General features: G+C 46.4%; 1 protein-coding gene across 2 annotated transcripts in view; it reads right to left on the minus strand.

The window, feature by feature from the left end:
* RNF2 (ring finger protein 2) overlaps positions 1-26,184 on the minus strand; it is a 131,467-nt gene that overhangs the window by 12,208 nt on the left and 93,075 nt on the right. For both annotated transcript variants that reach the window (XM_069231508.1, XM_069231509.1), the window contains exon 7: positions 14,710-14,881. In XM_069231508.1, the coding sequence (XP_069087609.1) occupies positions 14,710-14,881 (172 nt within the window). The remainder of the gene's footprint in view (positions 1-14,709; positions 14,882-26,184) is intronic.

Below are 26,184 nucleotides of genomic sequence, written 5' to 3' on the forward strand. Positions count from 1 at the left end.
TTCAGTCAGAGGGTCAACTTGTACAATTACGCTATATGTTGATAATATCATGATGTATGTTAAAGAGGCAAGACTGTAAGGGGCATGGCTTGACCATCCTGCAAATGGCCGCCACTCAGGAGTTTCAATCCAGCATTTATCCTACCGGGACCGGCTGCTGGTGCTAGCTGAGGCTGTCCCCAGGTGCGGGGAGACGACGTGCAGCGGTGGAGACCAGAGGCGTGAGGCCTCCCTTGTGGGAGCGGCTACTGGCGTGCGGGCCGCAGAGGCGGCGCTGGGCTTGGCACTCGTCTCCTTAGATTCGCGCGGAAGCGGCCTAGGAACGTGGCGCTCCCGCGGTTGGAGGTGCAGCGCACTGCCCGCCTCTCCTTACCTGGCTCTCGGCCCTGCGGCTTCTTGGCAGCGCCACGGGGGCCATTGTGGATGGATATCCCGAGGGGCCTAGTCAGCGGGTAAGTAGACTTGTGGGCCCCTCGGGTGCTGGCGGCCTAGGCGGACAGGGCTACGCTTGTGCTCTGCTCCGCCGCGTGGCCTGCAACAGACAGTGGCTTGGATCCATTTGAGGGGGGGGTGCGTGTTGGTGTCTCAAGGACATGCCTGAGGACTGGCACGAGGGGGGGGGGGTGGCTTGGCTGGATGGCACCCTCCCCCCCCCCCCACTGATTTCAGATGTGTGCTCTGGTGGCCTTGACTGTGGGCTTCCTGCTGCGGCCTACTGGGGGCGGCGCTCGAACTGTGCTACACATGGCCGCGGTGACTGCTGCTGGGACCAGGAAGTGGCACTCACATTGGAGTGAGTTGGTACTGCAGTCGGGGGTCCATCTGCCTCTACTTTTTGACAGGGCGTGCTGATACCATCTGGAAGCTGTGTGTGAGGGCGTTTAGCCCCAGTCAAGTTGAGAGATAGATGACGTCCCCTGTCCTCCCTTTGGACTGGGTAGCTACCCGGGTTGGCGTGTTTCATGGTGTAGCCTTGTGTGGTGCGGTGGGAGCTGTTCGCCATGGGAAAGGCGGATCAGAAGCAGCCCAAACTTACGTTTGAGGGCAAAAAGAAAAGCGCCGACCTTCCCCAAGAAAACACGCAATCACCCTCTGTGAAAGCTATGTTCGTAGACTTTAAACATAGCCTGGCTAGCATTGATGGGAAACTGAACCATCTAACTGAACAAATGGAACGCTTGAAGGTGAGGGTGGATGGTCATACCACCTGTCTTGAGCATGTGGAGTCGCACACATCGGATCTAGAAGATGGTCATAGAAGATGGTCATCGCGAAGATGGAGAAGCTACTGCGGATAGAGCGGGTGTTAGAACTTATCCGCAATAAGAATGAGGACCTTGAAGCCTGATCCCAATAATGTTCACATTTTGGGGCTGCCGGAGTCGACGGCCATGGGACGAATGGAGGATTATATGGAGACTATGTTTACATCACTTTTCCCTAGTGAGCTCTCTCAGGTGCTGGTGGTGGAGCGGGCGCACCGGTCGCTTGGCCCCCGGCTCCCTCCGGGAGCGCAGGCACGGCCAATCATTGTGCGCTTACTGAATTAGAGACAAGGACACAATACTTCAGCTGGCTCGAGAACGTCGCCCAGTGATATATAACAACGAGGTCAGCATTTTTCCGGACTATACTTCAGGGGTGCAAGCCGCTCGTAGGGCATTTCTTCCAGTTAAGCGCACCTTGAGTCAGATGGATGCCAAGTTTTCCCTCATCTATCCTTCCAAGCTGCGTGTACTACACAAGGGCAAGCTACATTTCTTTACGGACCCGAAACAGGCTGCCAGATGCATCAAGACCATCCCAAAAAAAGCACCTCTGGCTTGCGTACAGGCGGATGGGGCTGGTGCAGTGCTCCCTGATGGTAGTGACACCAACTAAACTTTGTTCTGATGCTGAGATCGCGATGGCCCCCCTGCCTGTTTGATGAACCTGGATTAGATTTGACTTGGGCTGGCTCTGCAGTGGTTGGTCCTGGGCTATGAACTGTATCTTGGTGCTTCAGCCCATCCACCCCACTCGGCGGCTGCTGGTATGGTGACGCAAGCGCGACGGCTGTTAGGTGTCTCACTTGGAATGTCAGGGGGCTGAATGATGGACGCAACATACAATTGCTGTCGGCCTATATGCAGCACCACGCAATTGATATCTGCATGCTGCAGGAGACCCACTTGGTCGAGGGCACGAGAGCGAGGGTGAGGGCTGGCTGGATCGGCGAGAGTCACATGGCGGTGTATTCGGGCTATGCGCGAGGGGTGGCGATTCAGAAGGGACTGCCGTGGCATACAGACAGGGTGCTAGTTGATCCGGGTCGGTGTTTTGTCATGCTCAGGGGTACTTTCTATGATAAGCTGTTCTGTTTGATATCCCTATATGCCCACATGTCGACGACCCTGAGTTTTTTTTGGAGAAGTTTGGCGCTTGATTGGTTCACTGGGTCCTGGCTCCACCTTAGGGAGTGACAATTTCAATGTGGTCTTGGACCCGGAGGCGGACCGCGAGAACCGTGCCAGACCTCAGCATGCGGCGGCTGCGAGTGCACTGGCGCACATCATGGCTGAGGAAGCTCTGGTGGATCTGTGGAGGGCCAGACATGTGTGTTAATAATGTGCCTGACAGCTGGTCTAGACTAGATAGATGGCTGGGCACCAGAGACGTGGAACTTTGGACCAAGTCCATTGAGCATATGCCTCGTACTCTTTCGGATAATTCGCCGGTCCTGTTGGAGCTGCATGTGCCCGGGGGGCCTGGCCGTTCGTTTTCGTGGTGGCTGCCTTGTAGGGTGCTGAGAAACCGTGTCTTTCGGGAGGAAATTCGGGCTGCTATCATGGACTACTTTGAGATCCATCAGGGCTCAGTGTCTTCTGCGGGCACCCTCTGGGAAGCCTTTAAGGTTGTGATCCACGGTCTTTGTCTGGCTAAGCAGCATGGGGTGCTGAGGGCAATTTGACGGAAGTTGGCGGATCTGGAGGCACGACTTGCAGATTTGGAGAGGCGGCTGGCTTCTGACTGGTCTGCGGACCATCTGGCTGAGGTTCGGGATGCGCTGACCTGACCGGCGCTTCGTGAGGTGTGCTTCCTGGGCAGGGAGGCGAGGGCGCAGCGCTAACGTGAAGGTGAGCGGGCTGCAAGACATTGGTGGCTATGCTTCGTAGGCCGTGGGCTGGGAATTATATCGTAGAACTGATTGACTCAACGGGGACGCTTCGGACTGGTACGGCAGAGGTTCAGCGGGTCATGACAGACTTCTATACGGAACTGCATGCTGAACGGCCGGGGTTGAGTGGTTCGGATGCTGCTGCTTATTTTGAAGAGATTAGCCTGCTCTGGCTTGAGAACTCCCATAGACAGTACCTGGACGCTCCTTTTTAGGGTCAAGCCTGCATTGCATGCGCTCGCGCATGCGTATCGCAGCGAGACGCTTTAGGGTTTAGAAAAGGGCTCGGAGCCCTGTCGACGTCACGTCAGTGTTTTTCATTGGTTCGCGAGCTTGCCTATTTAAATCTGCTTGCTTTCATTAGTCGAAGGCATGCATACGCCATGCCTTTTCCGGTGGCTAGCCCTCCTTGAGCTCAACGACCAAGTACAGTAAACATGCGAGGCTCGCTGTTTTCTGTCCGGCTCGTGGACTACTTTTTACTAGCTCGATTTTGCTTGGCAGGAGTCGAGCGCTTTACACAGTTAATTGCACTTTTTCGGGTTAGGTACATAAATGCACTTTTGCCGATAGCGTTGTAAACTCCTAACCCGGCTTTTCACCTATCAGCCCTAACATGAGCAAACGCGAGACCCGTTGCATTGCAAATGCTTGTTTTGGTTGAGGATGTGATACAGGCTACAAGTAGTTTGCCTAGTGATAAGGCCCCGGGACTGGATGGCTTGACGCCTGCCTTCTATAAGGAGTATGCAGATGTCCTGGCGCCGCACCTTCTTGAGGTCTATGCTGAAGCGCTCGAGAGTGGTATCCTTCCGGCTTCATTGCGGGAGGCTCCTATAATGACGATTTTGAAATCCGGGAAAGACCCTAGTAGTTGTGACTCATATCGGCCACTCTGACTTATAAATATAGATAATCAGAGCTTAGCAAAACTCATTGCAATGCGTCTGCAGCCCTTACTTACATCCTTGGTATTACCGGACCAATCCAGCTTTGTGCCAGGGCGTTCGACATTGTATAATCTGCGTACCTTTTTTTCTATTTCTCACATGATTGGGCCTGATGATCGTGTGGCGGCAGTTTTTATGGATGCTGCGAAGGCGTTTGATTCGCTGGATTGGTCGTATATGTTCGCCCTACTAGCCAGAGTGGGGCTTAGCACTAGGTTCATTCAACTAATTTGTCTGCTATACTCCTGGCCGACTGCTCGATTGAGAATCAACGGGATACTGTTGGCATCTTTTCCGATTGCAAGGGGCAGTCGTCAGGGTTGCCCCCTTTCACTGCTACTTTTTGCGGTGGCGATGGAACCCCTTGCAGCTGCAACAGCATCACTACCATAGGGGGATGGCGTTCCGGCAACACCCTGTTCTAATTTAATTGTATGTGGATGACGTTGAGTTGTATATCTGCGACCCGCAGTTGCATCTTGATGTTCTGCTGGACGAGGTTTTCCAATTTGGCTCTCCAAGATTATGATTAACTGGTCCAAGTCAGTGGTGTTACCCCTGCATCACGCCACCGTGCAGTGCCGATCTAACTACCCCCTGTGTTGGGCGGACGGGCTGGTGCGATATCTGGGTATCTAGCTGAGTCGGAAGGTGGATGAGCCTTCGTCGGCTAACTATGGCGTGGCGATCTGGTGCTCGCTGCCGTTGTCGCTGACCGGACGCATTGCAATTGCAAAAATGGTGGTTCTGCCTAAATTCCTGTATCTTTTTGTTAACTTACCTCTGGTGCTCATGACTGACTTCTTGAAGTGGCTTCGATCTACGCTTGTGGCTCTTGCGTGGGTGGGGGGTCAGCCCAGACTTTCATGGGAGACTCTGACTCTACCGTTCGGGCAGGGAGGGCTTGCGGCCCCAGATCTGGAACTTTATTATTACTGCACGCAGGCTCACATTGTGTATTTTTGGTTGCATCCCATTCACTATTTACCGCACTTGGCTCCTGAACATGACTCGGTTTGGCCGGACAGATTGGAGAGGGTAGTCAGTGGACCGTCTAAGCCCCGTCGGCGGGATGTGGACACCGTTGTATGTTCGGGGCGAGCTTGGACATGCTTGCTGAGGTGGGCCGGACTGCGTGAGGTGTTTGCGCCTTTGATAACGGTGCCAGATGCAGTGGGTCTCCCCCCGTTGGAGGATGGCCAGATATCTGAATGCCTCTGGGAGTTAATGAAAATGTCACTTACCCAGTGTACATCTGTTCGTGGCATCAGTCGCTGAGATTCACATGGTATGCATGAGCTCGCCATCTGGTGTTGGGTCGGAGTGTTACAAGTTGTTTTTCTTCGAAGAAGTGTTTTCGAGTCACGGGACCGAGTGACTCCTCCTTCTGTGCTCATTGCGCATGGGCGTCGACTCCATCTTTGATTGTTTTCCCCGCAGAGGGTGAGGTAGGAGTTGTACTATAGTAATAGTGCCCGCGCAATGAAAAATGTAAGTATGTACCTATTAAAGGATTAAATAATATATATACAAATGTACAAAATTGAAGGTAACTTCTGAACTGCTACAGGCTTCCGGGGAGGTGGGTGGGTCCATGTGAATCTCAGCGACTGATGCCACGAACAGATGTACACTGGGTAAGTGACATTTTCAGTTCGATGGCATCTGTCGCTGTAGATACACATGGTATGCATAGACTAGTAAGCAGTTAGTTCCCCATAAGCGGTGGTTTAGCCTGTAGGAGTAGAAGTTGTCTGAAATAGAGTTCTTAATACAGCTTGACCTACTGTAGCTTGTTGTGCGGATAGCACATCTATACAGTAGTGTTTGGTGAATGTGTGAGGCGTAGACCAAGTGGCTGCCTTACATATTTCCTGCATTGGGATGTTTCCTAAAAAGGCCATTGAAGCACCTTTTTTCCTTGTTGAATGTGCCCTGGGAGTAATGGGCAGTTGTCTTTTTGCTTTAAGGTAGCAGATTTGGATGCATTTAACTATCCATCTGGCTATACCTTGTTTTGATATTGGGTTACCTGCATGAGGTTTTTGGAATGCAATAAATAGCTGTTTAGTTTTTCTGATGTTTTTTGTTCTGTCAATGTAGTACATTAATGCTCTTTTGACATCTAATGTATGTAGTGCTCTTTCAGCCACAGAATCTGGCTGTGGGAAAAAAACTGGTAGTTCTACCGTTTGATTTAGATGGAATGGTGAAATAACTTTGGGTAAAAATTTTGGATTAGGTCGTAGGACGACCTTATTTTTATGTATTTGTATAAAAGGCTCTTGTGTTGTGAACGCTTGAATTTCACTTACTCTTCTTAGAGATGTAATGGCGATGAGAAAGGCTACTTTCCAGGTTAGGAATTGTATTCCGCAAGAGTGCATGGGTTCGAAAGGTGGGCCCATGAGTCTTGTTAGAACCACGTTTAGGTTCCATGAAGGAACAGGTGGTGTTCTTGGTGGTATAATTCTTTTAAGCCCTTCTATGAATGCTTTGATAACTGGTATCCTATACAAGGAAGTTGAATATGTAGTTTGCAGGTATGCAGATATTGCTGCAAGGTGTATTTTAATAGAAGAGAAGGCTAGCTTTTCTTTTTGTAAATGGAGCAAGTAATTTACGATATGTTTTGGAGTTGCGTTTAGTGGTTGTATCTGATTATGATGGCAGTACCAAACAAATCTTTTCCACTTACTTGCGTAGCAGTGTCTAGTGGATGGCCTTCTGGCCTGCTTTATGACTTCCATACACTCTTGGCTAAGTTGTAAGTGTCCGAATTCTAGGATTTCAGGAGCCAGATTGCTAGATTCAGCGATGCTGGGTCCGGGTGTCTGATCTGTTGGTTGTGTTGCGTTAACAGATCTGGTTTGTTGGGCAGTTTGATGTGTGGTACTACAGACAGATCTAGCAGTGTTGTGTACCAGGGTTGTCTTGCCCACGTTGGTGCTATTAAAATGAGTTTGAGTTTGTTTTGACTCAATTTGTTTACTAGGTAAGGAAGGAGAGGGAGAGGAGGAAAAGCGTAAGCAAATATTCCTGACCAGTTCATCCATAGGGCATTGCCTTGGGATTGCTTGTGTGGGTATCTGGACGCGAAGTTTTGGCATTTTGCGTTCTCTTTTGTTGCAAATAAGTCTATTTGTGGTGTTCCCCAGAGTGTGAAGTAGGTGTTCAGAATCTGTGGGTGGATTTCCCATTCGTGGACTTGCTGGTGATCTCGAGAGAGATTGTCTGCCAGCTGATTCTGGATCCCCGGAATAAACTGTGCTATTAGACCAATTTGATGGTGGATTGCCCACTTCCATATTTTTTGAGCTAACAAGCTTAACTGCGTTGAATGTGTTCCTCCTTGTTTGTTTAGATAATACATCGTTGTCATGTTGTCTGTTTTGACAAGGATGTATTTGTGGGTTATGATTGGTTGGAAAGCTTTTAGTGCTTGAAAAACTGCTAATAATTCTAGATGATTTATATGCAGTTTTGTTTGATGTATGTTCCATTGTCCTCTTATGTTGTGTTGATTGAGATGTGCTCCCCACCCTGTCATGGAAGCATCTGTTGTTATTACGTACTGTGGCACTGGGTCTTGGAAAGGCCGCCCTATGTTTAAATTTATACTGTTCCACCATAGAAGCGAGAGGTAAGTTTGGCGGTCTAGCAACACCAGATCTAGAAGGTGACCCTGTGCTTGAGACCACTGTGAGGCTAGGCACTGTTGTAAGGGCCTCATGTGCAGTCTTGCGTTTGGGACAATGGCTATGCATGAGGACATCATGCCTAGGAGCTGTAGTATTGTTCTTGCTTGTATTGTTTGGTTTGGAGACATGTGTTGAATGACCCTGTTGAAATTGTGGATCCTTTGTGGAGTTGGCGTTGCTACTCCTTTTGTCGTGTCTATTATGGCTCCTAGATATTGCTGTACTTTGCTTGGCAGAATGTTTGATTTTGCAAAGTTGACGGTGAACCCTAGTTTGTAGAGGGTTTGTATGACTTGATTTGTGTGGTTTGAGCATTGTGTGAGCGAACTGGTTTTGATTAGCCAGTCGTCTAGATACGGGAACACATGTATTTGCTGCCTTCTGATGTGTGCAGCGACTACTGCTAGGCATTTTGTGAATACTCTTGGAGCGGTTGTTAAACCAAAAGGCAATACTTTGAATTGGTAATGTATTCCTTTGAATACAAACCTTAGATATTTCCTGTGTGATTGATGTATTGGTATATGGAAATATGCGTCCTTGAGGTCTAGGGTTGTCATGTAGTCGTGTTTTTTGAGCAATGGTAACACTTCTTGTAGTGTGACCATGTGAAAGTGGTCTGATTTGATGAATGTGTTTACTACTCTGAGGTCTAGAATTGGTCTCAGTGTTTCGTCCTTTTTTGGTATCAAGAAGTACAGTGAATAAACTCCTGTGTTTATTTGTGTGCTTGGTACTAATTCTATTGCATTTTTTTGCAGTAGTGCTTGAACTTCTATCTCTAGAAGCTGTGAATGGTATTTTGATAAATTTTGTGATTTTGGTGGTATGTCTGGAGGGAATTGCATGAATTCTATGCAATAACCATGTTGGATAATTGCTAGGACCCATGTGTCTGTAGTTATTTTGTCCCATGCTTCGTAATATTGACGTATCCTCCCCCCCACTGGTGTTGTGTGGGAGGGGTGAGTGACGTGTGAGTCACTGCTTGTTGGTAGTGGTTTTGGGGCTTTGAAATCTTCCTCTATTCCTAGGGAATTGCCCCCCTCTATACTGGCCCCGAAAACCTCCCCTGTACTGTCCCTGGTAGGTGGGCGGTGCGGACTGTGAGGTGCTAGCTTGTGTGGCCTGACCCCGAAACCCTCCTCTAAAAGGTGTTTTGCGGAAGGTGTTATAAGATCCTCTGCTCTGCGGGGAGTAGAGTGCGCCCATGACCTTGGCAGTGTCAGTGTCCTTCTTGAGCTTTTCTATGGCTGTGTCGACCTCCGGACCGAACAGAAGTTTTTCGTTTACTGGCATGTTAAGCACTGCCTGCTGAATTTCTGGCTTGAATCCAGACGTTCTGAGCCATGCGTGCCTATGGATGGTAACCAACGTATTAATGGTCCTTGCGGCCGTGTCTGCTGCATCCATGGAGGAGCGTATTTGATTGTTGGAAATGTTTTGACCCTCCTCAACAACCTGTTTTGCTCTTTTTTGCAGATCTTTTGGGAGATGTTCAATGAGATGCTGCATCTCATCCCAGTGGGCTCTGTCGTATCGCGCTAGCAGCGCTTGTGAATTTGCGATGCGCCACTGGTTTGCTGCTTGGACAGCAACCCTCTTCCCGGCTGCATCGAACTTCCTGCTTTCTTTATCTGGGGGAGGTGCATCCCCAGAAGTGTGTGAATTTGCCCGTTTTCTGGCAGCCCCTACCACCACAGAATCTGGTGGCAGCTGAGAGGTGATGAATACAGGGTCCGTAGGAGGCGCCTTATACTTTTTGTCCACCCTAGGCGTCACTGCCCTACCTTTAACTGGCTCCTTGAAAATGTCCTTTGCATGGCGTAGCATGCCTGGGAGCATCGGCAGGCTTTGGTAGGAGCTGTGGGTTGAAGAGAGGGTGTTAAATAAAAAATCATCCTCTACTTGTTCCGAGTGTAGTTCCACATTATGGAATAGTGCTGCTCTAGCCACCACTTGTGAGTAGGCTGTGCTGTCTTCCGGTGGTGAAGGCCTAGTTGGGTATGTGTCTGGGCTGTTATCAGACACTGGTGCGTCGTACAAGTCCCACGCATCCTGATCTTGGTCATCGTGGCTCATGGCGGTGTGAGCTGGCGAATGTGACGGGGTGTAAGTTGGCGAAGCCGGAGTTACAGGTGGAGGCGAGGGAGGAGGTGTTACTTTTTGTGCTGTTTGTTGCTGAGGAGTAAACTGAAGCGTTCTCTTTCGTTTGACAGGTGGAAGGGTACTGATCTTCCCAGTCCCCTGCTGAATAAAGATACGCTTTTGCGTGTGATCCACGTCAGTGGATTGCAGTTCTTGTTCAAATCTATGTTTCTTCATTTGTGAAGACATAGAATGCTCTTCAGTATAGGAGCCTGAAACAGGGTCTGATGTCGCTTTTTTCGGCTCCGAAAACCCTGTTGATTGTTTTTTCGGCTCCGAGGTAACCTTCCTCTTTTTCTGTGCCGAAAGTTCTTGGCCTCTATGGTCTTCGGCGCCACTGTCTCGGCGTCGATCCGTGTCGACACCGAACTCTCGGTGTCGATGCTTCTGTTTAGCACTCTCTCGGTCCCGAGGAGGCTGCGTGCCGGTGTCTCGACCGAAGTCGGACGATCTTGACACTGAATGGGCCTTTTTCGGTGCCGATTGTTGGTCACCGAGAATTTGGGTGGAGCCATGGCCGGTTGGCAGTGGCGTCCCCTGGGCCTTCTTTCCTTTTTTAAGTTCTGATCTCGACGTCTTACTCACAGTTTTTGTAGAGTCTAGCTCGTCGGAGTCTGAATCCTGGATGGAAAAGGATTCCTCCTGTTCCTCTTCTGTCTCGAACTGTCGACGCTCCTTTGGCGTGGACGCCATCTGCAGTCTTCTCGCTCGACGGTCGCGCAGAGTTTTTCGGGACCGGAACGCCCGACAGGCCTCACAGGATTCTTCGCTGTGCTCGGGTGACAGGCACAGGTTACAGACCGAGTGTAGGTCCGTATAAGGATATTTGTTGTGGCATTCGGGGCAGAATCGAAACGGGGTCCGTTCCATCGGCGTTGTTCTCCACGCGGTCGGGCCGACTAGGCCCCGACGGGGTGCCGAAATCTACCCCGAAGGGCACCGAAGCGCTTCGATGTTCAACGCGTCGTCGTATGTGTCTATCTCGAACCGGATCGCAACGATACCGTCGAAAATCTTCCGGTTTCAGCTATCTTTCCGTTCGAAACTCGGAGCGACAGGAACACGTCCGAACCCGATGGCGGAAAGAAAACAATCGAAGATGGAGTCGACGCCCATGCGCAATGAGCACAGAAGGAGGAGTCACTCGGTCCCGTGACTCGAAAACACTTCTTCGAAGAAAAACAACTTGTAACACTCCGACCCAACACCAGATGGCGAGCTCATGCATACCATGTGTATCTACAGCGACAGATGCCATCGAACATATGGTTACTCTGGGGTCTTGGTTTTCAGGGAGAACGTTCACCTCCTTGGAGGACGCGCTGGGAGTGCATAGCGATACTACGATCTATTGCCTGTTCTTTTTTTTTTAAGGATACGGGCCTTGTTGCAGGCGCGGTACTCCTGCTTTCCCGCAGAGCTTCCTCTGTGCTGAGCGCTGTAATTATTGTACAAGGCGTTGTCCGCCTGCTGTCTCATTACGAGTCTGTATGGTTGCCTGCAGACTACGGAGTCTTTGGCTGAGTCCAAGGCCAGGGAGCACTGGGAGGTGGACTTGGGCGCGCCCATCCCGGAGACGAAGTGGGCCTATTGTTGTGCCCAGATGCGGGAGCTCCCCCCTAAGTACAGGCTGCGCCTTATACATTTTAACTTTTTACATCGGCTGTACTACACACCTAATCGACTGAAGAAAATGGGTCTTAGGGCGGATGCTAGTTGTGCATGTTGCCCAGTCTTGGAGGTGGACTTTCTGCATTTGGCGTGGGACTGGGGGGGGAGGGGGGGGGCGCTGCGCGGTTACTGGTCTGAGATGTTGCATGCACTTGATGAGATGACTGGGCTTGTGTTGCTGAGTACTCCTGAGGTAGCGCTTCTGGGATATGTGGAAGAGATCCCATCTGCATCCAGACGGTTGGTGGGATTGATGTTGCTGCTGGCTAAGCGCAGGGTGGCAATGTGCTGGGGACAGAAGCGGATACCGTGCTGTGATGATTGGTTGAAAGATGCTGCGTACTGTCAGGAGCAGTTGGCGGTATATTGGGAATTGATGCCGGAGGGTTCCCGCCCGAGGGATATATGGGCCCCCTTGATAGCATTTCTTGCAACCCGAGAAGGCGGAAAAGATTAGCTTTTTATGCCTTCCCAAGTATCTAGTTATGGCTGTTTTACTTCTATGGCACACGGGTGTGGGCCCTCCTTATGCGGACATTATGATGGTAGCGCAGATTTTTTCCTCTCTTCCTTTCTGTCCTCTTATCTTTCCCCCTCTCTGCTTATCTCTTTTTCTCACATTCACTTGCGATACGGTAAGGAAGTGCTCACGTAGGGGATCCGTCTACCATGGTGTTCATTTTGATGCCTGGTCGTGTTTGCGCTTTTTGTGAACCCTCCTACCAGACTTTGTTCGATGTACACTGTATGTGAATGATGCTTTGTGCTGTTTGATAGTTCTTGTTTTCTAACTGCAAAAAAAAAAACAACAAAAAAAAAAAAAAAGATGAAGCAAGACTGACTTCACTCAAATTATTTCAGGCCTTGGACTCAACTGCAAAAGTTCCTGAGCCTTTTCTTTAACACTGTTAAAGCTTCTTAGTATTATCAGTCTATCAGATGGGAAACGTAGATGGGAATGACATGCACTGATATCAGGATTACCATTCTGACATAGATCTGCTGGACAGCAATATAGAAGAAGCTATCAGTTTTCTTTGGTCACAGGTGATATTCTGGTTATTTCTATGTGGTCAGCTCCTGGCAGGGTTGCCCTCGCAACGATGGTGGTGGTGCTGCTGCACCTCCTTTATCTCTTTGCCAGCCTCCTCATGGTTATAACCAAAAGATATTTGAAAGATTTAAATTGTTTCCTGATTTAATTAATTTGGACAGTAGGCATAGAGTTGTGTTGAAGAAGCTGCTGCTTCATTCTGGTAGAGAAATTCTGGGAGGCCAGTATTTTGGGGAATATTACCTTACAGCTTAGTTGCAGTGGCTCACCAGCTTGTTGGTGGGAAGGAACCTGTCATAGACTGGCCTCTCCATCTCCCAATAATGGGATGGGCTTCAGCATGTTGCCTTTTGCCTGGAACCAAAAAACCCCAAAGGCTCTCCCAGGCTTGTCTGGACCTTGTGACCTGCGTAGAGAGTGTTTTGTGCCTTTCATGACTAATACCATAATACACTGCAAAAAAGCCTTTAAAGAGGCTCCCAACATTGGCAGGAATACGTTTCGCACACAATATTATCTAACAGGAGGAATTGGAATTTCACAATTAGACAAGCTTTTCTGAGAGGGAAGATTGGCTAGCTTCTTACAACTTGCTAGTAACCCTGCATACCCTTAGGCCAATTTCTGCTCCAGTTTACAATTGCTAAGGCCCTTCAATTTCAAAGTGAAATTAAACAAAAAGAAGCATTCCACAGAAGCAATATTATATTCCCTACATACTCTGGGTGAAGGATGTAGATTAATTAGTAATTTCTATAACCCCTTTCTTAAACATTCTATGGTATCCCTACAACCACTGATTGGTAGATGTGAACCTGATGTAAGTAGAGTAGTCAATGACAATGAATGAGGGAGGATACGGCAATATCATCAAATGGTATCCTAGAATGAACTTATACAGTTCCTTATTTTGCAACAGGTATATTTAATACAGAGTAAAATCATTGAGATAAATCCAAACTACCCCAAATCATGCCCCAGGTTCCCCAGTGAGGATGTCACCATTAAGCACATGTTGTAGGATTAACCCACGTTAACCACCTCCTTGATAGGAATAAGTAACACTTAAAAGCAGACTTGCCTGTTTTGTGCACTGCATGTTTGGACTGTTTAAAATAACAAAAAACAAAGAAAGACAATGCAATGACTAAATGTATGGACCTTGCACTTTTAATAGCCAAAAGGGAGCTGAAGTTTCATCAGAAGATCTCAAGATCCCCATGTCTGCAAAGATGGAGGCATAATGTGATCTACTTGGTAGAAGGTGAGAATACCATCTTCAATGAAGAAAAGCTCAGTGGACTACATATACACCCATTTGCTCTTTAATAGGGATGCTTTAATCCAAGTTTTTAAGGAACTAAGCAAAAATCAAGGCAAAGTTCCCAGAAATTGTGTGCTATCCCTGAAATGTTAATCATAGCCCAGATTCGACTATCTATAATATCAATGGTCTGGATTTTATTTATAAAAAGAAAAAAAACTATCCTGGTATTTGATATCTAAGCCTAGAAGGCACTGCTCTCAAAGTCACTGCCTTAGTACTATATATTATGGTGTAACTTGTGTACTGTTTATTCTGTTCAAAATTTCTATGTTTCACAGAAAAAGCTGCTGTGTGAACCATTACTATTTTTAAAACAACTAAAGGACACTACCTTGCGGGCCATTACCCAATCTGCATCACTTCACTGATGAAATGTAATAAAGATTATAATGTTCGTCTTCTGTAAACTGAAAAAGAAGTCTTCAAAAAAGAAAACAAACTGACAAAACAGAACCAAACTTCACAGTCTTGGAAGAATGCTAGGGGCAAAATGGTCAATTTCAAACTCACCAGCCCAAAAAGCAATTAGCATTGTTTTCAAAATCTGCGTACTTTACCAACACATTTAAAAAATGTGTGTCTTAGTATGATATGCAACAAAGTTTTATTATCTCAGCAGAACCTATAGTCAACCAACCTAAATAAAAAGTCTGGCCAGTTTATTACTAAACCAAAGACAACTAGGTGACAAGACTACTCACGGTGAACTGTCCATTGGCTGTGGCAATGTAAATGGTGTACTGCTTCTCACTGGCTGTGTCAAGACTCATCTGATTGGATTCTCCCTTACTCCGTAGCTCCTCCAATGCTAGCCTGACAGCAAGGTACTTAGATAAGTGATCCACAGTTGCATTGCCTGAAGTTTTAATGTATCTGCAAATAACAGAAAAATAAACAAATCACTAAATCAACTACCTCCAGAAAACTGCCAAAAAGAGAAACATCCTGGAAATACATTTTGTAGTCTGTTCATCATGCAAATGATTGAATGCTTTTTAGAATCACAGATCTGCATCTGGAAATATTCTAAGAGCACTACAAAAACCTTTCTGGAGAAATTTCAGTTATAGTGGTGCTCCATTATCGAGTACATAAGCATCCTTAAACCAATAACACCAGTTTCAGTTTTTGGATTCCTTGATAACACACCTGCTTCAGAAAAGGAGCAACTAGGTGCCCAGCATGGGCTCTTTTAAGAGAAACTCTCATCCGAATACCACTTTATCAAGGGAGTAACATATTCTTCAGTAAGGATCATCTCAAAAATCTGGATACTAAGATGAGAACCACCAGAGGGCAGGAAAGTTTAACAGTGCTCTATAAACATTGACCAGGTGTCAGTTTTAGAAAATGAGTCTACCTAAGAAAGTTTACACAGTGTGTATATAGGTGCATGCTGATGTATTTCAAATTCCAATAAGATCGGTGTTACTTAAAAGTTTTTCTGCAGCAACCTTGCCTATTGCAGTAAGCTCTAGGCTTCTCTCGAGTTGTCAGCTTTGTAATGACATACTTAGAAGTAAAGAATAAAAATGTTACTTGCCCGAGTCAATGGTTTTGATGCTTGATGCTCTTTTACATTAACAAGCATTGCACAATCCAGGGAAATGAATTCAAATTGTGTCTACTGTAGGCACATCAAGATTGACAGAGGATATTAATCCAAAACCTACAATCTATCACACAATTGTTGAGGAAGATTTTTCTATGACATTAACAGCGCAAGCTGCAGCAAATTGCACTGACTCTCAGTGCCTATTCATCTCCTAATAGTGTTAAAGGACCTTTTTCACATCTGGGCTAGAAAGCATATGCGCTGTCTCTTGAGGCATGTTGTTTACAGTGAGTGGGCTTATAGCCCACCCACAGGTTAAGGGGTGGTTAGCTGCAGAGTCATTAACCCACACTGGCCAACACCCACACTACCTCCCTGGTGGGGGTCACGATCAGTGACCGACACCAGGAAGGGGATTAAAAAATACCCCAGGAGACACGGAAGATCTTCTGTTTCTCCCTCTGCACTCCCACCCACCCCTTTGTGATGTCTGAGCGCTGTGAAGCATGCTGACGTCATTATCTGTTTTCTCCACCAGAGCAGGAAGTGTCCTTGAGGCTGCTTCCTGCTCCAGTGGGGAAAACAGCCCCAAACGTCCTTCCTGAACGGGACAGTTGTGATTGAGGGCCAGGAAACCCCCACTAGACACCAGGGATTTCACTTGGGGGGGGGGGGGGGGAGTGGCCCACTCGGCAAACGGGCTGCCCCCATCCCCCCCATGGCAGCATATATATTTTTTTGTAAAGGTAGGTTTACCCCTGAGGGGGTGCGATTATATGTGTATATTTATATATGTGTGTGAAAAACAAAAAGGCTCAGAAAAGGCACTGCGCTCCAATTACCGGTGCTACTGCTGAGGCGAGCCAACCCAAAACAATGTTTTTAATCAAAAATTAGCAGTGCACTCCATTAGGGGTGATAATTCTCACGCTTATTTCAAGTTCAAGCTGGAAAAATAAAACGAACGACGCGTTTCGACCGTCTGGTCTTTTTCGAGTTCGAAGAATCTCATTACTCTTGCAGCTTCTATTTATAGAAACGAAGAACGAGTTACTTACCTTCGGTAACGACTTTTCTGGTGGATACATTAGCTACCTGTGGATTCCTCACCTAATGAATACTCCCATGGCGCCAGCATTCGACGGAAATCTTCTTACTAGTCTCTGCACGTCGACGAGGACGTCACTCTAGCCCACGCGACGCCGTCTGACGTCATACAGGCAATAAGAGGTCCTCGACGACGTGCGGACGTCAGTACCAATCATTTTTTACGTGCATGAGAACAACTAGGCAATGAAAGAGCAAGGCAACATCCCATTATATTGTAAAAATACACAACATTGCATGAATAACTGTAAATCTTTTATATATATATATATATATATATATATATATAACTCTCTCTTTTTAAAATATATATACACATCAAGTATATAAACAAAGATATATACCTATATACATATATATAAATATATTATATACAACATCTATTGCACCCTCAAGAACCAAGAGGAGCGCACTCAAGGATTACTTGGTAAGACCAGAAAGGCAACGGGGAGGCGGGTGGGACCGTGAGGAATCCACCGGTAGCTAATGTATCCACCAGAAAAGTCGTTACCGAAGGTAAGTAACTCGTTCTTCTGATGGATACAACTACCTGTGGATTCCTCACCTAATGAATAGAGTCCCAAAGCAGTACCACGCCCGGCGGTGGGTGCCTAAATGGTCAAACCAAGAAATCCTGCAGCACTGACCGTGCAAAATGGCCGTCCCTTCTAACCTCAGAATCCAAACAGTAATGTTTTGCAAAAGTGTGAAGGGACGACCAAGTTGCGGCCTTGCAGATGTCGACCACAGGAACACCCCTGGCCAAGGCCGAAGTGGCCGACTTAGCTCTGGTGGAATGAGCTCTAATGCCCTCAGGAGGATCCTTCTTTGCCAAAGAGTAACAGATTTTAATGCAAAGAACAACCCACCTGGATAGTGTTCTCTTGTGGACTGCCTTTCCTCTCATCTTGCCCACGTATCCAATAAACAGCTGATCCTCCAGCCTGAAATCCTTTGTTCTATCAATAAAGAAGCTCAACGCTCTCTTTGGGTCCAGACGGTGCAGTCTTTCTTCCTCTTTGGAAGGATGAGGCGGAGGATAGAACGTGGACAAAGTAATTGCCTGAGCCAAATGGAAGGGTGAAACAACCTTCGGGAGGAAAGCAGCCTTGGTCCTCAACACCACCTTATCCCCATAAAAAGTTGTATAAGGGGGCTTTACTGATAAGGCCTGCAACTCACTCACTCTCCTTGCTGATGTTATAGCTATCAAGAAGACTGTTTTTAAAACCAAATACCTTAAGGGGCAAGAATGCATAGGTTCAAAAGGGGACCCCATAAGGAAAGTCAGGACCAAGGACAAATCCCATTGCGGCATAACGAATGGCTTTGGAGGATATTTATTTAGAAGACCTTTCAGGAATCTGATAACAATAGGGGATTTAAATAAAGATGGTTGGTCTGGAAGACATATGAAGGCTGACAAGGCAGATAAATAACCCTTAATGGTAGCCACTGCACAACCTTTCTGCGCTAGAGACAGAGCAAAAGACAAAACGTCCGATAGATGAGAATGCAAAGGATCAATCTGCCTCTCTCCACACCACGCAACAAATTTAGACCATCTATTAGCGTAGATAGATTTAGTGGAGTGTCGCCTGGCCGCTAATATAACATCCACTACCTCAGGCGGGAGAGAGAAGGAACTCAGGTTGCCCCGTTCAATCTCCAGGCATGTAGGTGCAGACTCTGGAGGTTGGGGTGTAGAACCTGCCCCTGCAACTGCGAGAGGAGGTCTGCCCTGAAAGGGAGACGGAGCGGAGGGCACATTGAGAGTTGGAGAAGGTCGGAGTACCATACCCTCCTTGGCCAATCCGGAGCTATTAGGATGACTAGAGCCCGGTCCTGGCGAATCTTCCTCAATACTCGAGGAATCAAGGGTATGGGAGGAAACGCGTAAAGCAACTGGCCGCACCAGGTTATTTGAAACGCGTCCCCCAACGCTCCCTGCATCGGATACTGGAGGCTGCAGAACAACGGACAATGCGCGTTCTCTCGAGTGGCAAACAGATCTACCCGAGGAAACCCCCACCTCTGGAAGATTAAACGGACTTGATCTGGATGGAGACGCCACTCGTGGTCTGCCGAGAAATGGCGACTGAGACTGTCCGCACGCACGTTCAAGACTCCGGCCAGATGGTTTGCTATCAAGCAAATCTGATGGTCCTTTGCCCAGGACCATAGTCGAAGAGCTTCTCTGCAGAGAAGGTACGACCCCACTCCTCCCTGCTTGTTTATGTACCACATCGTGGTAGTATTGTCCGTTAGGACCTGTACCGACTGACCACGAAGGGAAGGGAAGAAGGCCTTGAGAGCCAGACGTACAGCCCTTAACTCTAACAGATTGATGTGAAACATCTGTTCCTCTGGAGACCAAAGACCTTTGATCTCCAGATCCCCCAGATGAGCTCCCCACCCTAGAGTGGAAGCATCCGTTATGACTGTGGCCACTGGTGGCGAATGCTGGAACGGCTTTCCTTGTGAAAGATTGTTGCTTGCAATCCACCACTTCAAATCCACAGCAGAATCTCTGGAGATCTTGACAGCACCTTCTAGATCTCCTTTGTGTTGAGACCACTGCCTTCGGAGGCACCACTGAAGAGCCCTCATATGCCAGCGAGCATGCGTGACCAACAGTATGCAGGAGGCAAACAGACCGAGCAGACGAAGGACCTTGAGGACTGGAACTACCGCTCCATTTCGAAACATTGGAACCAATTCCTGAATATCTTGAATCCGCTGAGGCGGAGGAAAGGCCCGACCCAATGTTGTATCCAGTACTGCCCCTATGAACAGGAGGCGCTGAGAGGGCTCTAGGTGAGATTTGGGCTCGTTCACCGAAAAACCCAGGTCGAACAACAACTGGGTTGTTGACTGCAGATGATGCGACACAAGCTCCGGGGACTTGGCTTTGATTAACCAGTCATCCAAGTAAGGGAATACTGCTATCCCCTTCCTTCTGAGTTCTGCCGCAACCACCGACATCACCTTCGTGAAGACTCGAGGTGCTGAAGTAAGACCAAACGGAAGGACCGCAAACTGATAGTGTTGCGATCCCACCACAAACCGGAGATACTTCCTGTGTGACTTGAGTATCGGGATATGAAAGTAAGCATCCTGCAAGTCGACAGACACCATCCAGTCTTTCTTGTTCAACGCCAAAAGCACCTGTGCTAGGGTCAGCATCTTGAATTTTTCCTGCTTGAGGAACCAATTCAAGATCCTCAGGTCCAGAATTGGTCTCAAACGACCATCCTTCTTGGGAATCAGGAAATACCTTGAGTAACATCCTCGACCCCTTTCCTGCTCTGGGACCAACTCCACCGCGCCCTTGGAAAGGAGGGCTTGTACCTCCTGTTCTAGCAACAGGAGGTGTTCTTCTGAACAATAAGAAGGGCGGGGCGGGATGAGGGGCGGGAACTCCCGAAAGGGAAGGGTGTAGCCTTTTCCCACAATACTGAGAACCCAAGTGTCCGTTGTAACAGTCTTCCATTTGGTGAGAAAATGCTGTAATCTTCCCCCTACAGGAGAGGAGTGAGTGGGAAATGGTGGAAGCCTAAGGCTGCTTCCCCTGCTGCACCCCGCCAGAGGATGAGGAAGAGGCAGAGTGCTGCTGAGAGGCTCCTCTGGTGCGGACCCTACCTCTCCCCCTGAAAGATCTATAGGGATGGGAAGAGGCAGGTTGCTGATATCTTCCCCGAAAGGAAGAGGAGGAAGAGCCACGCCCAAATCCACGAAACCTCCTGAAAAATCTGGAAGAGGCCGTGGAAGAAGGAGCTTGGAGCCCTAACGACTTAGCCGTGGCCCTGCTTTCCTTAAAACGTTCCAAGGCCGAATCAGCCTTGGCTCCAAACAGTTTGTCCCCATCAAACGGGAGATCCAACAATGTGGACTGTACATCTGCAGAAAAGCCCGAGTTACGGAGCCAGGCCTGTCTCCTTGCCACCACAGTTGTGCCCATTGCTCTGGCTACCGAGTCGGTGGTATCCATCCCGTCTGGATAATCTGGGTCGCAGCAGCCTGGGCATTTGAGACAAGATCCAAAAGACCCTGGGGAAGCTCTGTAAACGATGAGGAAATGTCATCCATCAGAGCATGAATATACCTCCCCAGGATACAGGTTGCATTGGTGGCTTTTAACGCCAGACTGCAGGACGAAAAAATCTTCTTCGACTGCGCCTCTAGCTTCTTTGAATCTCTGTCCCCAGGCACCGTCGGGAAAGAACCAGGCGCTGACTTGGATGAACAGGAGGCCTGCACCACCAAGCTCTCCGGCGTAGGGTGCCTAGATAGAAACCCAGGGTCAGTCGGAGCCGCCCGATACCTCCTGGCCACGGCTCTGGGAACTGCTGGGGAAGATACCGGCCTCTTCCACACCTCTAACACCGGATCCAGCAGAGCGTCATTAAATGGCAACAGAGGCTCCGCCGCAGCTGAGGCTGGATGTAGCACCTCTGTTAAAAGGTTTTGTTTAGCCTCCACCACCGGCAAAGGCAGGTCCAAAAAACTAGCTGCCTTCCGTACCACTGCATGAAAGGAAGCAGCCTCCTCAGTATATTCCCCCGGGGACGAAAGATCCCACTCAGGGGAAGTGTCCAGCCCACTGGCCGACTCCAGTCCACGCAGCCCATCACCCGAGTCCTCTAGCTCTCCTTCCTCCAGGGCTCGTTGGTACTCCTGCTCTTCTAATACACGGAGAGCACGTCTCCTGGAATGAAGTCGTTGTTCAATACGCGGAGTCGACAATGCCTCCGCCGAAGTCGAAGATCGGCGCCGATCTTCAGAAGCCAACGACGCCGCGTCCGGCGCCACAGGTAACTTCGGCGCCGACAAAAGAGCAGCTGAAGCAGATGGACCCACCGGAGTCACAGGCCGAAATCCCGACGTCGACGGGATGGAAATCCCCGGGGCCAATCCTTCTGAAGCCACCGGAGCGGCCACCGGCGCCGACACTGGCGCCGAGCCCACGTTCCCAAAAGGAAGAAAGGGCATAAAGGGTGCCGGCCGAAGAGGCGCAGGATCACCCAAAGAAAAGGCCAAAGGCCCAGCCGGAGCACCCCCTGGAGCCATCTGTTGGAAGATGGCATACATCGCATTCAAGAATGCGGAACTATCGGCTCCAGGGGTGGGAAAAGCCAGATACTGAGGTGCCTGTCTCGGAGGCGACCCCGACGCCGGCCTCGGCGTCTGCGCCGGAGAAAACACCTGAGGCTCCAATACCTCAATCACCGACGCCTGTCCAGGTGAAGTTGGAGACGCCGGAGAGGGCAACGGCGTCGAAGGATGCGGCGTAACCGTGGGACTGATCTCCCATGTCCTTTGGCGCCGATCCGAAGACCTGGAACGAGTCTCCTTCGAATGACGCCGAGATTCTCTACGGCGCCGGGAGTCTCGATGACGCCGATGTCTTGGAGAAGAAGACTTCTTGTGATGCTTCTCCTTCGATTTAGCCATAAACAGCTTCGCCTCACGTTCCTTGAGGGCCTTTGGATTCATGTGCTGGCATGAATCACAAGTCGAGACGTCGTGGTCGGAGCTCAAACACCAAAGGCAATCGGAATGAGGATCCGTCACCGACATCTTGCCTCCACACTCACGACAAGGCTTAAATCCAGACTTTCTCTGCGACATTATTACCACAGCGAAAGACTACGCAGCAAAAATACACTGTAACCAAAAAAGTAACAGTTGCTTCCTCGAAGATAACCGTTTCGAATGCACGGAAAAAAGGGAACTGACGTCCGCACGTCGTCGAGGACCTCTTATTGCCTGTATGACGTCAGACGGCGTCGCGTGGGCTAGAGTGACGTCCTCGTCGACGTGCAGAGACTAGTAAGAAGATTTCCGTCGAATGCTGGCGCCATGGGAGTATTCATTAGGTGAGGAATCCACAGGTAGTTGTATCCATCAGAACAGTGCTTTACAGTGCATGTTGGGACTCGTGGTTCCAAACCACTTAACCCTTCGACAAATATAACAAACAAACAAAAGTAATGTGTGTAAATATTATTACATTTCAAAAAGAGGACATGGGTCAATTTATTTAAACACCAATGTTTTGAATTCAAAAACTGTAGTACCACCATATGTTGACAAATGATTATAAATGCATGTAGTCAAAAATAAATTATTGAAAATGTATCAATTTAATTCTCAAATAAATTCGTTGATTTTTATTGAAAATAACCATTATTGTCGTACTACCAAAAGTAGTGCAAAATTTCCTCCAAAATTGGTTAATTCATTTATATAATTCTGTGTAACTTATACTAATATAGCTATTGAATTGTAAGAAAGAAAAAATAAAGAAAAAAGAGAGAGGAGAGATCCAAAGGAGTCAAATTCAATAATTTTCAAAATAATATATCTTATCTTATGTTATACAGGTGATAAGAGCAAATGTTATTGTGGTAGAATTTATAACTCCACATTAACATTAGATATTCTTTTAAAATTAAGGCTAGAACTACAAATGAACAAATAATTCTTCATCATTGTTCATCCCAAAAGGGACCTTAGTTTTCATCTGTATTATGAATCTTGATTCAAGACGCCTTAACTTTTTAACTCTATCACCTCCTCTCTCATGCTCAGGAATGTGATCAATACCATAGTATCTCAGAGTTCTCCAATCATTCTGTGTGTGAGTTTGTAAGTGTCTAGCTGTGGCATATGTGAAATCCTTATGATTGATTGCTCTTATGTGTTCCAAAATTCTTTTCTTTAAAGCACAAATTGTGCTCCCAATATACTTGGAGCCACAATGACATACACCACAAATTTTGTGTCACATGTGATCTTATGCTTAATTACCAACTCTTGTCCATTTGGAAATGTGACCTTTTTCAAAGATTTTCCAATTTTACAAGCTTTACAATGATTACATTTAAAGAACCCCTTTTGGGTTTCCCCCAGCCAAGTGTGTTCCTTCTCCAGGCAAAAATGACTTTTAATAATCATATCCTTTATACTGGGTGCTTTCCTGTATGAAAATAAAGGCATAGGGCTCACTAGGGATCCTAAATCCGGATCTCGTTTTATAATTTGCCAATGTTTACATAAAATGTTTTTAATAAAATTACTTTCTGTACAACTGCATTATCATTCTTATTGGCTCTTTTGAAGTTTTCTCCTTGTTTTGAAACAGGAGGACTTCTCGTTTTCTTGACTGAATTAAATTGAGATTTTTCTTGAGAATGTTCTCATTATAACCTCGAGTTTTGAACCTCTCATAGGTTTGATAACATTTTAATAAATTACTCTCTTTCACTGGAGCAATTTCTCCTCATTCTAATGAATTCACCCAAGGGTATACTGTTAATCAGAGATTTGGGGTGAAAACTTCTACCATGTAGTATACTGTTGCATGCAGTCTCTTTTCGAAAAACCGTGGTTTCCATTTTGTAATTCTCAATATAAATCGTAATGTCTAGAAAATTAATCGTTGTATTACTTATATCACAAGTGAATTTAAGACCCACTTCATTGTTATTCAGAATATCAAAATATTCCATAAATTCCTGCCTTGATCCATTCCAAATGATAAAAAGATCATCTATGTAGCGAACCCAAAGTAATGCTTTTTCAGCATAGTGTTCATTGTTTTTACTCCACGCTATCTCCCTTTCCCACCAACCCATTACCAGGTTTGCATAATTTGGGGAAAATGAAATTCCGATAGCAGTACCACATAATTGATGATAAATTTCATGATTAAAAATGAAAACATTGTTTTTAAGACACATATCAATCATGTCTAGTAACATCTTTGAATGCTCTAACTCCGAAATATTTCGCTGTTTCAGAAAGTATTCACAAGCATTTAACCCAATTTCATGCCTGATTGATGTGTAAAGAGAGACTACGTCTATTGTAACTAACAAATAACTGCTATGCCAATCTAAATCTAGTAGAATTTTAAGAAGATCTCCAGAGTCCTTGATATATGAACTTAAGGTTTTTACTATGGGAGCTAGATAAATGTCTACATAATTCGAAACTCTTTCAAATAATGAATCACATGCAGAGACTATTGGCCTTCCCGGTGGTGATTTCAATGATTTGTGAATTTTCGGCAGAAAATATATCGTTGGTAAAGTAGAATTCTCTTTCTTTAAAAATGTGTATTCTTCACGATCAAGTAACAGTTGTTGATACCAAGTCTCCAATTTAGTATGTAAAAGAAAAATCAACTTTTTTATAGGATTTGATGTTAACTTTTTATATTCAAATGGATTATTCAGTTGTCTGTAAGCTTCCATCATATAATCGGAAATATTTTGGATGACAATGTTGCCTCCTTTGTCTGCTGGTTTAATTATAATCCGATTATTTTGTGTTAAGTTCTTTAGTGCCAGGCGCTCATTTTTTGTCAAATTCTCCATGTTATTTCCACGTTTTTTATTTTGTAGGCGCTCTAAATCTTCTAAAACTAATTCTGAATATAAATCTATTTTATTGCCTGGAGATAAAACAGGACAAAACTTCGATTTCTCTTTTAAACCAGATGGTATATGATATTTGGTATGCACGTTTAGTTGTTGTAAAACTTCCATTTCCGTATATTCATCGTCCTGTAAGTTATGAAATAAGTCAAACATTGTTTTTAAATCAGTTGCTTGATCAACAGTTAATTGAGTTTCATCTGATTCCCCTGTGGTCTTATTCTCTAAATTAGACAAAGTCTTTTTCTTTTGCTGTGTATGAAATTTCAACAATTTTAACTTTCTTATGAATTTATAGATATCAATCCGAGTATCTACATAATTATGATAAATTTCAGGGCAGAATGATAGGCCTTTGTTAAGAGTTTTTAATTCCAATTCTGTGAGTTTGTAATCAGACAGATTAACTACTAAGTTTGGAGATTCGCTTATTTCCTTAAGCTCCTGAGAGAGTATTGTCTTTTGCCTGTTTCTTTTTGCTCTCCTTGATTTTCTTTTTTTGATTCTGCCTGATTTGATTTTCTTCCAAAGCCACGGCCTGTTGTTCTGCCTCTTCCTCTTGAAAGTTTTTGATCCAAACAAAGTACTTGCATTTCTTCTAAAAAAGTGTTTCCGTTATCAATGCTATCTCCTTCACTTACTTCTACTTCTGACTCTGTGGACGTCTCATCCCCACTTTGGACCGGTTGTGCTCTTATAGCCTTGGAATTACGTTTTAATTGATCAAATCTCTTGGCAAATGTATATATTCTCCCAAATTTATAATCTTTTTCATCCCTCAAGAATTTACTCTTTTTTCTTTCCTGAATTTCATCTTCATATGAATTTAGACATTTTTCCATAGCTTGACGTAATGAAGTTTGGTCACTTTTGTCGTTTAGATTATTTAACTTTTCTTCCAGATCTCTAATTTTAGCATAAATCTCTTCCAAGTCTAATTTAGCGTGTTTAATCAGAATTCTCATCATGTTTAAGGAACATTGTGTATTATTTTCAGCCCATTCTGTGAACAAGTCTGTTTTAATGCCAGTGTATGTTGGCATTAAAAGTATCGTCAAGCCCCTTGGGAT

The sequence above is a fragment of the Pleurodeles waltl genome, chromosome 4_2 (genome assembly GCF_031143425.1).
Source record: "Pleurodeles waltl isolate 20211129_DDA chromosome 4_2, aPleWal1.hap1.20221129, whole genome shotgun sequence".
Lineage (NCBI taxonomy): Eukaryota > Metazoa > Chordata > Amphibia > Caudata > Salamandridae > Pleurodeles > Pleurodeles waltl.